Source organism: Zosterops lateralis (assembly GCF_965231275.1).
Source record: "Zosterops lateralis genome assembly, chromosome: 10".
NCBI lineage: Eukaryota > Metazoa > Chordata > Aves > Passeriformes > Zosteropidae > Zosterops > Zosterops lateralis.
The window spans coordinates 19,452,375-19,466,903 of record NC_139770.1 but is presented as its reverse complement, the minus strand read 5'-3'; the positions used below and the strand labels follow the sequence as shown (position 1 = coordinate 19,466,903).

General features: G+C 42.6%; 1 protein-coding gene across 2 annotated transcripts in view; it reads left to right on the top strand.

Moving 5' to 3' along the window:
• DGKD (diacylglycerol kinase delta) overlaps positions 1–14,529 on the top strand; it is a gene marked incomplete at its 5' end in the record, with an annotated part of 58,373 nt that overhangs the window by 5,502 nt on the left and 38,342 nt on the right. For both annotated transcript variants that reach the window (XM_083868343.1, XM_083868342.1), the window contains 2 exons: positions 9,904–10,014; positions 10,685–10,765. In XM_083868343.1, the coding sequence (XP_083724469.1) occupies positions 9,904–10,014; positions 10,685–10,765 (192 nt within the window). The remainder of the gene's footprint in view (positions 1–9,903; positions 10,015–10,684; positions 10,766–14,529) is intronic.

The window sequence follows — 14,529 nt, the reverse complement described above, 5'->3', positions numbered from 1 at the left end:
GATTTTAGGCTGTAAGAATGTTTCTGTCCCTTAATGTACATTTTGTTTTGTGTGCACTTCAGACTCATTTGTTCTGACACAATGTGGGAAGCCTCCCAGTACTGTTTCCACTGGTGTACTGTAAGTTTGCCTTGCTGCTGGAGAGTTTTGGATGCTGTATGAAAGCAACAGCTGTTACTTCCGTGTTAAAAAAAACCAAAAAACAACAAACCCAAACTAAAAAATCCCACTGCACAACAAAACAAAGCACAAAACCACACGCACTTGAAGCGTTTCTCATTCCTTCTAACTATAGATCAGGTTCCAAGAACTAAAGAGCTAACATTAAACTTTTCCGTGTTTTAAGAGCATTCATTTACTTAGACCACATCACTAAAAAGTATCCAGGCTACTAATTATTTTCTCTAATAAAATTAGAGACCAAAACGCATAGGTATTGAATGTTTTGGTTTGATTGCTTGGCTTTAAAAAACCCCCAAAACTTAAGTAAAATATTTGGAGTGTTTTCCCCCACCCAAAACATCTTGTTACAGAAAAATTATTGAGTTTTTACTTTGGAGGAGTACAGGGTTATAAATGAAAACTATGAAATGTCTATCTCCAGATTACCTGATTAGGAAATCCAGTATACCGTGTGAGACTCTGTGTAACTTTACCTTCTTTAATTACAAATCCAGTCTGATTCTTTCTGAAAAAGCTGCTATACCTGCATATGTAAGAGAAAGCATAAGTGAGATAGACAGAGTTTTTCCCTATTCCTGGAAAGCTTAAGGTTTACCCTAGATATTGGCACAGCTTCTTTGGAAATTTCGCAGCACAATATTCTCCCAAGTGAACACGTGTTCCTCTTGGAACATGTTTTTACAAGATCTCAAATGCACCAACCATTATTTAAAGGATCTTTTATTAACTCTCCACTGAAATGGTTTGTTTCCTGCTTTTTCTTCACTAAGTGGTTATTGCTTCTTGTTTCACTAAGAATTTATGTGTCTTTTAAAGACAGAAGATGCTTCTGTTTAGTATTGCAGCCCTGTGGGATAGTCATCAGGGGTAGCTGAGCTTCAGGCAGGATAGCTGAGGCAGCAGAACTCTTCCACAGCAGCTGCCATGGTTTGTGGTCCCTCGGTGTTTTATTTTATATAAAACACTTCAGACAGTAATGAGCTTATTGTGCATGCCCTGTTTCAGTAGTGCTGCACCTCTGCAGCAGCAGTGCAGTGATTCCACAGGGTATGGAGCTTGCAGTCTGGAGGCCCTGGACCACACCTGGACATGAGAGCCCTTACATAAAGGAGGAGGAGGTCTAAAACTGGCTGCCCTCCTCTCACCCAGAGAGGAAAAAGTTAGCTTGATGTTTACATTACCACTTCAGTTAGGCAATTGATTAGTACAGGATTGCTTCATTTGGTTTTAGAGGAGAACTTTTTGTTTCCTCACCATCTCATTGTTAAGTTGAAAAATTTTACATCTGATCACTGTTCTGATATTGTAGTTTGCCTTTTTTGAGAAAGGAAATGCCCTCTTGATCACATAATACTTGTATCAAGCACACTGCACTTGAGATTTGCAAGCTTTAGTAAATTTATCTATGTAATTTTCTAGTGAGAGGTGATACCATCCCTAGTTTCCTGTAGGGAAAATGTAGATACATACTTCTTGTATTGAATGCAAGAAATCACCCAGGATATCCCCTGACCTGGGAGCTGAGGCAGGTGGTGCAAGCTCCAGCAGGTAATGTCTTATACCGTGGGACAGCCTCTTCAGTGGTATTTGAGTGACAGAAATGTGTCTGATAAAACAGGGAGGGTGAGCCGCTGCTCTTGGGACTGCTTTCAGCTGAGGCAGGGCAGAGCACTCGGTAGGATGTGTAGATCTGTTGTTGAGGTTTTATTAAAAATCAGTGTTCTGGGAACTCACACCAGCCCCTTCTGTTCTGTTCAGCTGAAAGTTAACAAAACGGTGTTCCCAGGGTTGTGCTCACCCTTTTTGTTGTTGCTGGTGCTGATCAAGGAGTCTTGGCATGGTCAAAGGTATTTGCAGGATATTAAAACAGGGCAAGTGGAAAAACAAATTAAAACTTTGCAGTATCTTTAAAAAAGTATGTTAAATAGATGAGGAAAAAAAAACTTAAAAGCATAGGTTGTTTAATACATAAATATGGAAAATCTGATTACGACAGTTGTTACAGATGAGATAAAAATAAATTCTAAGATACCTAAGTATTAATTAAATGGCCAAAGGCCAAAAGCTGCTTTCTGCTCTCAACCTATTTGAATACCAGTTGGAGTAAAAGGATGAGGATTTGGCGCTGCCAGTCTCTACCAAACAAGGCTCCTTGCAGAATTCAGTAGCAGAGGTGATGGGAATCCAGACACAGTGGGAGGAAGCTGTCTTTCTTTCAGCCTCCTCAACACAAGGGCAAAGGATTCAGTTTTCTTCCTCAAGGTATAACTTTCACTTTCTCATATCCTGAAGTTCTCTTACTGGTACTTTCTGCTGACTTTTCCTTCCTCCTTGGCCAAGGTCTCCATGACGTTGAGCGGTGTGGGAAGGATGGGGTGGTTATGAGTGTGAGGATGAGATCCGCAGCTGGATTCTGTGTGTGCTTTCCCATCCATTCCCTGTTCTGTGCTAGTGCTGGTCACAGCCCCCAGCCTGGGACTCGCACATCAAATGGCCCTGACGGCCCACCATGGTGAGTGCCTGGCTCCTGCCTGCTGGTGAGGCAGATAGAGGGGCTTAGACATGTGTTTTTTGGTAGTAACTTGTCTCTCTGAATGTGAATGAATAAGAACGTTACTTAAGCTGTGGGGGTACAGGCTGCAGCATTAGAGGGTTCTGTGTACAAGGTGTGATTCCAGATGAGGTTCTGTTGCTCTGTTTCAGCAGCAGAGCCACGTGCTTCTCTGAGTTCAGACAGGGGATTCTGTGGTGCTGGTGCATAGCTTGTGACAGGCATGCCTCAGAAGGTTTTACAGTAGGTAGCGTATTTTGACATTTTTTGTGTATGGGGAAAATGCCCAAGGAGAGGATGTAGTCATGTATGTATAATTTTAGATGGTAGCAAAAAATATCAGTCAAACTTTTCATGTTTGTCCTTAAATGTATAAAGTTCACATTTAATTAGTACCCTTTACAAATTTATTCCATTCCAAAATGTTCAGGTAATTATTAAACTGTTGCCTTTTTGGCTTTAGTTCTCTCTGTGGATGGGTTTGAGCCCTTATCTTCCAGCTTTGCTATAGTTTGACTGGTGTTTTGTGCTCAGTTTCCCTCTTGTGATAAATGTGTTTGGGAAGGGTGCCGAAGGCCTATGGAAAGCATCCCAAGGCTTAAGCAGTTAGTGTGCCAGGAGGTGTCCAGCTCCTAACTCATCCTTAATCAGTGTACTGGTGTGTTTTTCATTCTCCTTTCTAAGTATTTTGACCAGAATATTCATCTGTTTCAGTACTTTTCTTAGAGCTCTCTGACAGAGCTCATTTTACCAAGGAGCTCTGCGTTGATATGCTGTGTGTTGTATTTCCCCATATACATTTTTGCGTGTTCTCAAATTGTTTTTCATTTGGTAATTTGATCACTTTAGGTCTGTGACTGTGCATCCCTTTTAGGAGAGTCGTTCATAATAGCAGCTGAATCTGGTATTGAAAGAAGCTTGTTCAAAGACCTGTTCTTTGTTTATTGGCCGCAACTTTAACTAATGAAGAATGAAGTGTTTGACCATTTATCTGTGCCAAGGCAAATTAAAGCCTTTTCAGTATTTATTTGATACCAACCCCTGTTTTTTGCCATGGATCTGGAGAGTGAGGCTGCATTACCTGTTTCAGTGACATCTCAGCTGCTCCATGGAGAGGTTGCTGTGCTCTGCTCTGGGACTTGCAGGGAGGCTGTAGGAGAGCTGTTAGCCGTGCTTGCCCCAGTCTCTCACTGGGTGTGCCTCAGCAGGGCTGGAGGTTACAACAGAGGAGAGTTGGAGGATGATTGTTAGGAGAGTTTCCTCAGGCTTTCCCATGTGGTTGTACGAAGTCTGCACTGTAACCCCCTTCATCAGTTGGAGTGCTCAGCCTCTGTTAGTGAGCATCTGACTCGCTGCCCCAGTTTCTATTTTGACGTTTGATTCCAGCTCTGATTTTCTTCTGGAGTTTCCTTTCTTTGCAGTGAGTTCTCATAATGTCTTGCTCTTTTGATACGAGTGAAAGAAAGGTTTTTCACTTTTTCAAGAGCAAAGTGCATTTGTTGTAGAATTCCCAAACAGGACTGTGCAACCTGTAATTACCTTGTGCCCTCTTATAGATCTGTATAGCTCTCCATGTGTCCCATCATTAGAATTGCTTTACTGATCCAGATTTCCCTTCTCCAAGCTTCCTGGAGTTCATTTCCAGGGTGTGACCACTGTCTGGTGGAAGGATGTTGCTCTCAGATTAGCTTGTTAACCCCTACCCTTTTGACATTTCATGTCTTATTCTATGGGATTGGTTAGATTTATTCCTCTAGTTTCTTTGTTGGATTTACTGTGTTTGGTTTCTAAATATTAATTAGTTTCATGCTTATGACCACGGGGAGCTTTTATGACACCAGCTGCTAAAACCGTTTTAGCCACAAGTTACAGCACTCAGTTTTAGCCACAAGTTACAGCAAGACTGTCTAGCTATGTTTGAGTGCCTGCAGACCTACTCCTGTCCTTTTTGCCACAGCTCACTCAAAATCAGTGACTAGATGAGGTTGTTTGGTCCCTGGGGTTCCGCTGCCTGTAAAATTCCCTAGTGAGTGTCTATAAAGATAGCTCAGTTCCGCATATACTTTCGCATTTTGTTTTTTGCTCTCTGTATTTGGTGCTTTGTTTAGTCAATTATTTGTTGTTTGGCATCAGTGTTTTGTGGTACATACAAATAAAAACTGTGTGTGTCCTAAGGTTTTTACATTCTGAAGACGCATGATAAACAGAGAAATCCACATGCTGAGGACTGCGGGTTTGGGATTCTTTAGTTGCTATTTAGATGGCTTTGTATCATTTTGCTGTTACCTTGTACATAGTTATTTTTCTGCATTGGAAAGATGTGTCAGTGGGGCATTATTCTTGTTTTAGATATGCTGCGCTGAATAATTGCCCCTAAGAATATGTTATGATCTCAGCAGTGAAATAAGTTGCATTGTTCTTCCTCTGTCTCTATCAGACATGGTTTGGAGCCTCCCTGTGCTGAGGGACACTTGCCAGCCTGACAGCTGGACATGCCTGACAGTCACCCTCAGTCTGGCTAATAGGGCTTGTTTTCCAGATTAGGAAATTAGTTTCATCAAGAGCCCTACTTCCAAATGGGGCAATAGGTTTAAGCTTCAGGAAAGAATTGTCTGCTCCTGTGCTTCACTTGGTGAACACTACTATGTGCAGGAGAACAAGGGATGTAATCTGAAAGTAGCTGAAATCTGACGTAATCCTTCCTAACTTTTAGTAGAATTACTCACATTATCAGTGTAGAAAACACTTAATCTGTGTAGGCTGTCTCTGACCTCCTGACATGGGTTACTTGGTGCAGAGACACCTCAAATGAGCAGTGATGCCAAAACCACAAAAACTGTGTCTTGCTGGTTTTCTGAACAGCTCCTGTTAATCTTCTGGCTTCTTGGTCTTACAAGGCCGGAAAGGGAAACAGTGAAGCATGAGGCTTTCTTTTAAGTTCCTTTTTTAAGTCCTCTGAGTTGTTTGAAACCATTCCCGTTGAGGTCAGTGGCAAAACTTTTCTTTTGTCAGTTCAGGATTAGGCCTGAACCATGCACTCATTTTGACAGGAGAAATCTGAGAACATACTATTGCTCTTCCTAAATGTCAAGTTTTGAAAGGGGATGAGCTGGGGGGAGGGTTGTGTATTGCTTGCCATAAACTGATTTTTTTCTGCAGGAAGTTGCTGTTCTTCAAGGCCAAAGATAAATACTAAAATGTTAGAAATTTCCTAGGCCTTGCTTTTCAGTTATCTAATCTTGTTCTTCTCAGACTTCTTAAGGCACTCTGCTATGTGCAATGTTGTTTTAAATTGTTGGTTTGCTCAGTAACCTTTTTTACACTGACTTACAATATGATAGAAAAGGTCAGTGTTGAAACCAGTAGCACATCATTTTACACTTGATCCAAGAAGATAATTCATTTTTTTGTAGTGTTTTCTGCCCATGGAATGCCATGCCACAGGACACCACACTAGAAAGGGCCTCATCTGGATAGAAAACAGTCTGCATAGTTCCATTGCAAACTATTTTAGTATTTATCCTGGATAGGATGCGCATAATTAATCCTCATAATGTTTCTTTCAGGGCAGTAGCTTTTCCCGTAGGATCCAATATATGACACTAAAAATAGATTTAACACTCTCTTTTCCTTATGGGAGAAACAATTTCACTTTTATCTTGATGAATTACATGCCCAGTAGTCTGATAAGAGTAGCTCTTCAATTAAAAATCTGCAGAGAGGCTGGGGAGCAGAAGTAACTGTTCATCTCCCCCGTTTTATTTCATTTGTGTCACTTTACAGTCAACTCCTTTCCCCAGTTCATTTTCTGCAGCTGCATTCCTCTGCAAGTAACAAGTCCTTTGGCCGTAAAGTCAAAATAGAGGAGGAGAAAGGCAGTGATGTCTACATCATTTTATAAAGTCATCTTGATCTTATCTCCAGCCCTTTCCGCCCAAACCCACCAAACTGTGCTGAGCTGAGTGCCTATAAATAGCCCAGCTGCTCTCGTGCAGAGATGGGCAGCACTGAACCAGAGGCGTGTTTGCTGTGAGCAGAGCGAGCGCTCCTGCTCTGGCCTTTCATGTCTGAGCTGGGTAGCTGTGAGGTTTTCTATAGATAGAGCCTGGCAATGACGAAAACCGCCGCTCAGAGCGGGGCAAGGTGACCTCTGCAAGTGTTGCCTTTTGGTAAAAAAAAGAAAGAAAAAAAAAAAAAGGGGGTTTAAAAGAGGAATGGAGGAATGCACGTCTTGTGCAGAGGTGAGTGAGCCCAACTGAGGTGAGGGAGCAGGCGGGAGCGGTGGGAGCTGAGGGAAAGCAGAGGCGTTGTTTTGATGAGTTACTGTGCTGGTGGGCTGGGCAAGAGTTTGGCTAAAGTGATGCTGCCTGAGCCTGGGCTGTGTAAGGGCTCTGGCTGACCCGAGTTTAACCATAGCTGTAAATAGGCATAGCAACAGAGCTCTGAAATCTCCTCCTGCAAGCTGCTGTTTTTTGATCAGCCTTCTGGCTGACTTGATATCTTTGGGCTTTTCATCCCAGGAGTCTTCCCCAGGATTTTTAGTTCCTCTCTGATTTTGGTTCAGGGCTTTTCAGAGTTCAGTAGCTGTTTCCTCTGTCTCATTTTTTATTTATATGTGTTTTTTTCCAGGGAATGCAAAAGTCACTCCATGTTTCTAGCTTAAGCTGGAAAATGTCCTGCTGCTTTCCCATTTTCTTCCCTGTAAAAAAATGAGCTGCAGAAATATGTGATTTCTTCAGCTTCGTAATTTGCATGCTGGTACTTTACATTTCTCTTTGATACTCAGGTGCTGGAGGCTAAATTAACTTGTGAGAGAAATATATATTTTAGTGGATTTCCACAGAGTGGGTGAGTGCTGTTTGTTCCATTTGACAGGTGGGGGATGGAGACACAGAGTGAAAATTGCTTTATTGGGAACTCATAAAAAGTCCATGGCAGAGTAGGAGCATGGATGCATCTTTCCTGGTTCCAGATGAGTGCCTTCAGCTCTGGCCTTGCCTTCAGCATTGTTTCAGCGAGGGATGCTGTTTGGTTACTCTTTGCACTCCATTTTGTCTTATGCTGAAACTTCAGCTAAGATACTGTCTGAATTTGGATTATTGACGTAACACCAGCTCTAAGGTGGTTTAACATTTTATTTCTAGGTATTGCTGTAGTGTGTTTAACTTCTGGACCCTAAAGCTACTCCCAGATGCTTTATGGCTTCTTAGAGTGTATTCCTACTGCTGTGTCCTGTGAAAACAAGGGCCAGGATGCCTTTCAGTGACTTCTTCAGAGCTGTGGGGAGCTGGTGTGGGAAACAGGCGTTTTCTTATAGGAGCTTAATCCTCAGTTGTGCATTTTTGTTCGCTCTTTACATTCTTCTAGAAGTTCTGTGGAGTTTGGCAATTCCCAGTTGAAGCAAGCACACTGTGTTGGTGTTTGCCTCAGCACTGGCAAAAATATTTCTTCCAGTATACAGGTGGCTTTGGGAAACAGACCACTGGGAAGCATTGAGGCCTGGGGTTTGCTAACGTTGGACTGGCAAGGGCCCACCATCCAAGGCAGATGATGTTCTGGCAGGGGACAGGGGAGCTCTCCCCCTGTTCTGTTTCCCAACACAGCGGAGGAAGATTGTAGTGGTTTCTATATCTGACAGCTCTCTTTAGGATCTGGCGCAATGCGGAGCCTGCTCTTCCCAGCTGAATTGTGAGTAGAGGCTTCACCATGGTGGTCCAGACCATGTGATCGCTGAGGGCAGTCTGAGGATAGCTCAGTCTAGCAGAAGAGAAGCATAAGAAGCAAAGAGAAGTGAGACGGATGTTTCTCCTTAGAGTCAGCATTTTTTTTCAAAGTGGTTTTTGAGGAAGCTTTGAGCTTGGCAAGGGCCAGTGTATGTGGAACATATCAAAATTCATTCCAAAAACTAAAAGCACACATTAGAAATATATATAGCATTTTAAAAGCAAGTTTAATGCTCTGGAAAGGAGTTCTAAAATTAACTAAACCCTGTGGATCAGTAAGAGTCTTTATTTTGTGTGCTGTAGTAGCATGATGGTGTCCATTTGGTGCTGTTTGTGAATTGATACTTATCAGCACCCTGACTGTTACAAACCTGAATTCCACTGAGACCTCTGGCATGTTAAAGCTGTGTCATTTTCCTGGCACCAATATACAGAATAACCTGTCTTACAAGATTGTCAGACCATTTGTGTCCTATGTTTTAACTGAGTGTTTGTTGCATTGGGCTCTCTCAGCAAGAAGTAACTGCAACTCTTTTGGGGAGTGAAGTCGGTTTCTTGTGGTACCAAGGCATGGCATAGCACTGCTTGTAGCTCTTAGGCAGTATTTACAGTCAGGAATTTGGGGTTGGACGTTCAGCTCTGACTTTTTTGCCTTTCTGAGCTGCAGTTTTTGAGATTATTTTCATGTAGCTATTGGTATTCAAACCTGAATGAAGTGCATGTGGATTAAATCCATGCTCCCACATATGCACAGTATATGAACAAGCATATGAGCCTGTGTTTGCTGGTATGTCAGCCTAGTTATAAAGCAGTTAAAGAAAAAAGGCAGTGTGCATAGACAGTTTTGGCACTGCAGCCCTGGGAAATGGCAGCTGGCCAGAGAGTACTGAGGCAGGGCCAAGACTATCTGAAGAATACCAAATGCTGATGTTGGATATAGCTCCTTCTTTGCACTGGTTTCACTCTTCACCCCCTGGGCTTGCAGCTTGCCACCTCTGTGCCAGGTAGATGCTGGTTCACAAGGCACAGCTGGAGGTAGAGACAGACATCCTGGGTGTGTATGTGCTGGTAATCAGATGCCAATGAAATGAAAGGTGCAATTACCTGCAACTGAAATCTGACCTCGGTGAGCTTAACTGTTACACTCCCTGAGTCACTGTTGGATTTGAAATGCTCATTCAGTTTTATTTATCTTCTTTGGTATCGTGATAGCGCTGGAGACAAGGGTAAAACCGCACCGCAGTGTGGCTTGTGTGTTCATGGGAGTTTTATTTGTGAAGGCTGCTCGGTTTTGCTGAATGAATCTGTGAAACGCTTCCAGCAGAGGGCACTGAGGGTATTGGTCTCCAGCTCCAGTTGTTTGCCTACGGGTGTGTGCTGGGGAAGCAGAAAACGTGCCTGTCAGTAAAACCTGTGTTTCACCCCTCTCTTCTGATGCTTTTGTAGACTGTCATAAAAGAGGGGATGCTGATGAAACAAACCAGCTCCTTCCAGCGCTGGAAGAGACGATACTTCAAACTGCGAGGACGAACGCTCTACTATGCAAAAACTGCCAAGGTAAGGTCCTGACAGTACCTCTGAGGCCAAGGAAGGGAATCACTAGAGGTGCTTTGGAGGCAGATGGGTGGCAGTGGGGAAGCAGCCCTCAGCAGAGGAAAGAGGCTCTGTAGGTACTGGTTTTCAGGCTTTGTAGCTATTAGAAGATCCCTGTATTATGCCTCACACTTGGAAATCCTTGGTTTTGAAGTGAAGCATCATGTGGACCTTGATACTGATTTTTCCACATTTTTTCTCCCTGTGGTGCATGTTAGTAGGGAATGGACTCTGAATCAATAGAAAGAAGAGAATACAAATGAAAAGTGAAAGTGCAGGAGACAAGCAAGGCTAGAATTTATCAAATCAGAGCTGCCGTGCATCTGGTTTAGTACGTCGATAGTCAACTATATATAAAACTTTCACAATAACAAAACTTAGAGTTATTTGGTAGTTTTTTAAAATAATCCTTTAATAAAAATAAAGTCATTGTGTTCACTGTCTGAAGACTGGCCAGAGTGATCCCCAGTGTATGGAACTAGACTTCCAGTTCATTGATGTTGTTGATGCTGTGTCTTTCCTTCAAATCATAAAAGGCTATGATATGGAGCATGCTAGGCAGACTCCCTTTGAGTCTGCTGCTTACACATTGGATTCAAGAATTTATTGAGATTTTGAATTTTTTTCTTTCCAGTCCATTATTTTTGATGAGGTGGATCTGACAGATGCCAGCGTAGCAGAATCCAGCACAAAGAATGTCAACAACAGCTTCACGGTAGGACTTCGTGCATTATTTTCTGTTCTTCTCGCATCTTTTCCCCACATCCCATCTCTTTTGCAGAGTTGAATAACACCTGAACAATCTTCCCAGCATTTTTTATTAAAAATAAAAAACATGAAAAACTTACTTTACTTTACAATATAATAACTCATATTTGTGCACGTTGGAAATTACCTCAAGTTACTGTGTATTGTGCTGAGACTTGGAATTCAGGGATTCTCTTCCCTATAAGCTAAGAGGGTTTGATAGAAACTGTTTGCACAGTGGCACAGAAAAATTTGTTCTGCTGAGGGAGTTAGAGGTGATGTTCATGTTTGTGCTGGAGATCTTGCTGAAAGAATTTAGTTTTTCCCATAGGCATTAAAATATGTAAACTTCTTTCTCTGACTTTGTCTGTTTCTCTGTGTGTGTTTATATATGCATGCTATATATAGTGGGAAAGCAAAAGGAGGAACAGAAAGAAATAGCACAGAAATAACTGTGGGATTGGTTCAGGACACTCATTAGATGTGGAATGTCTGCTAAGTAGTTGCAGTCTGGAAATGTGGTGATGTCCTTGCTTCATTTTCCCAAGGCTCAGGAACTAGGAGGAAAAATGATTGCATTTCTAAGGTGCAGGTGTTCTGCAAGCTCCAGTTTGGGGGAGCACCTGGTGTGCAGAAAAAAAGCCATTAATGTCAGCCCTGCGGGGTGAGTGTTGAGCTGGTGAGCAACAAACCTCCACAGAGCTCCTGAGGGGCTCAGAACAGAGGAGAAGGAGGGCCTGGGGAAAGGAAGTGTTGCTCTAAGGCAATGTGAAGGGGGGACCCATGCAGGAGGAGGAAGGAATCCCTCCCGGTCCCGCAGGTGGTGACCAACACTGGGTAGTGTGCCTTGTGCTGCAGCAGGAGTGATCTGCTGCTGTAAGCATCTGCCAAGGGGCATTTCTGTTGTGTAGCTGTAGCTTTTGGCTTTGCAATGCCTGTGTCCAGCTAAAACCCCAACACCTTCCCAAAGCTTGAAAGGACAGGTAGCAGGCACATTTGGTATAGTAAGTAAATATTGATATCAGATATCAATGTGAGAGAACAGAGAGGTCTGTGCAGTGATTTGAGTAGGGGATATGTTTTCAAGAATGTGATGTTATTTACCTGTTAATAAAGCATTTTATCCAGGATGTTGCTTTAGTTTCCTCAAGTATAAATTAAGACTGATTTTTCAGTGAAGTGTACTGTTACTGTGCTGCTTACTGTTGTAGTTGGGAGAGATCTAACATCCATCAGGAAGACAGTATTAGGGACAGAAGAAAGTAGTGTATGTGCTCTCTCACAATGCCCCATCCGAGTAGATTGAAGAGTTATTTCCAAGACTCTGGTGTCAGGCTCTGCCAGTCCCTGCCTTACCTAGCTGATAAAAGGTAGAGGGTTACCTTGAAATTCAAGCAGGTACAGTTTGCATTGTCTCCAGCTGAGCAGTGTAGCATGGTGCTTAGGTAAATTTAGGAAAAACATGTTTCCTCTTAATTTCTATCTGTTCTTTCTATCATGGCTTATGGAGATGCTTGACTCATTTACCTTGAGCTCTAAAAACACATAGGAAATGAGAAGGTAGCCTAGTCTTGCTCCTGTTTGCTCTGTTATATCATTGCTGTCAGTGCTTTGGATTCCTTGAAGTCATGCAGTTTTCTGTTGGTTTTTTTGAGTCCACTCTGTTTCCCCTTTGTATCTTCCTTTCTAAAATTCAGAGTTCTTTGATGCATTTTTTCCCTGTTTCAAATCAGCAGGTCATATGATTTGAGTTTTTCTCCTAAACTGAAAATATGTAGCATTTGGTGTTGTAAGCAGAGTTTTTGATGTTCTGGTTTTCTTTTTCATTTTCTGTTTTCTTCAGTGGAGACTGGTACTTGTGGATTTGTAGAAGAATGGTTTCTTTCTGAGAAAGCTCAGCCTCTGTCCAGGCATCTATACTGCCTAATGTATAGATTCTGCAGATCAGGTTGTCTGAGTGACGCTCTTAACTTCCTGAGATAAAGATAAGCAACAAAAACATGAGATGAACCTCTTGGAGGAACAGTGTGTATCTGAAACAAAAAAGTAATAAGGGCTGACCAGTCAGGAGAGCAGCTGTTGAAAGTGCATGGGGAGGCAGCATCATGAGAGGAGAAAACTAGAGCGTAAAGCAAGGAAAGGTGCTGCATGGATAGAGGAGTAAGGTTACAAAATAGCTGCCAGTAAACCTTTTACATAGGACGTGACTGACAGGTGATTTGTTTGCTCTCAGCAGGAAGGAGAGCAAGAAAAATGGGTTTTATACCCGGATCTCTTCCTCTGAAAAAAAGTGTGTAATGAAAAATTCCACTGTGGTTTACTTGGTTGATCTTGTATAGATTTCCTCAGTAAGTGTATCCTGTTTGCAATGGGGACAGTTTTCATGACTGCTACCCAGAGTTAATGGATAGATGACTGTAGAATGGGCTGGGAGCATGTGACATGGGGCATTTTTGTACAATGTACAGCTCCATTCCCTGATGTGTAATGAAAAGCTTTATGTTTAGCTTTGTTCTTTTAGGTCAGGCAGTGTGGCTGCAGATGTATTTAACAGGGAGGTTCTGGGAACAAATCTTATAGCAGCTCTATGCCAGAGCTCTCTTTTCTCATTAGGCCTCTAGGTATTGTATTTGCTGGTTCTGTCTCTGTTGCTGTTCTCTGCCATCTCTGTCCTTGAGTCAGCTGTCTACAGGGTAAATTCTTCTGGGATGTCTGGGCCATGACAGTCTGGGCCTTCCATGTATGATCCCTTGGCACATAGTGCACAGATCTCTCCCCAGCCTTTTCCTAGAGCTGCTGTATTGCAGAGGGCCTTAGAGAAGATTTCCTGTGGCACAAATGCCATAAATGCCATGGTAAGTGTGTTGTCCTGGTAGTTCAGGACCCTTTGTTTCAAAGAGCAGTCAACTTTCAGCCTGGACTCTTGTCATCAGTGTGTGCTGTTTTGTATTCCTAACAAAACAGAGATCGGTAGCATTGGATGGGTGAGGTCAGAGCCTGGCCCTGATTTCTGAGTAGTGCTTTCTTAGCCATATCCTCAAAACCTCTTGTGAATTCTAAAAAGCAGATAATTTGGGATCGCATTGGATGTGTTAGGTCTTCCTAGTGAGACTTCAGCTCTTTCCGTGAACAGTTTTTTCTTGGACAGTGCAGTTTTGCCGTAACATGATTTGTTAAGGTGTTCATGTGATGGACTAGCCTGCAGGTCTGTGAGGAGCATTAAAACAAAATCTACAATGAGAATGAGTTCCATACTTTGACCTGGAATAGAGTTTTCTCAAGATGATGCTGGGAAGCCTAGGTTTTACTGATCTCTGCCTCAGAATGATCTCCTTTCCATGTGTCATGGACCCGAGTCATCCATCATGCCTATTTTCCCCTGTGACACCTGCTTGGTCTGGGAGACACCAATCACTCTCTTGCCTGTTGCTCAGGTCAGCACTTTACCACCACAGCTGTCCCCTCAGAAGTCTTCGAAAACACTTTGGATTTTCTCCTTTGGCCCAGTTTTGTGTTTTTGTGGTGAACAAATTCCTCCTCGGGCTGGTGTGTGGGCTGAAGATCTGCTCTTTTCTGGAAGGAGCCAACTGAGTTGAGACTGCTGCCTTCAGTGTAGTTAGTACAGTTAAAGAAGGGGCTCTTTATCAGTTCATTGACCCTTTCCTGCTTTGTGGATCATTTGTATAAAGATTAGGTATGTATTCTTTAATACTAGTCAAAAGTGCCTGTCAT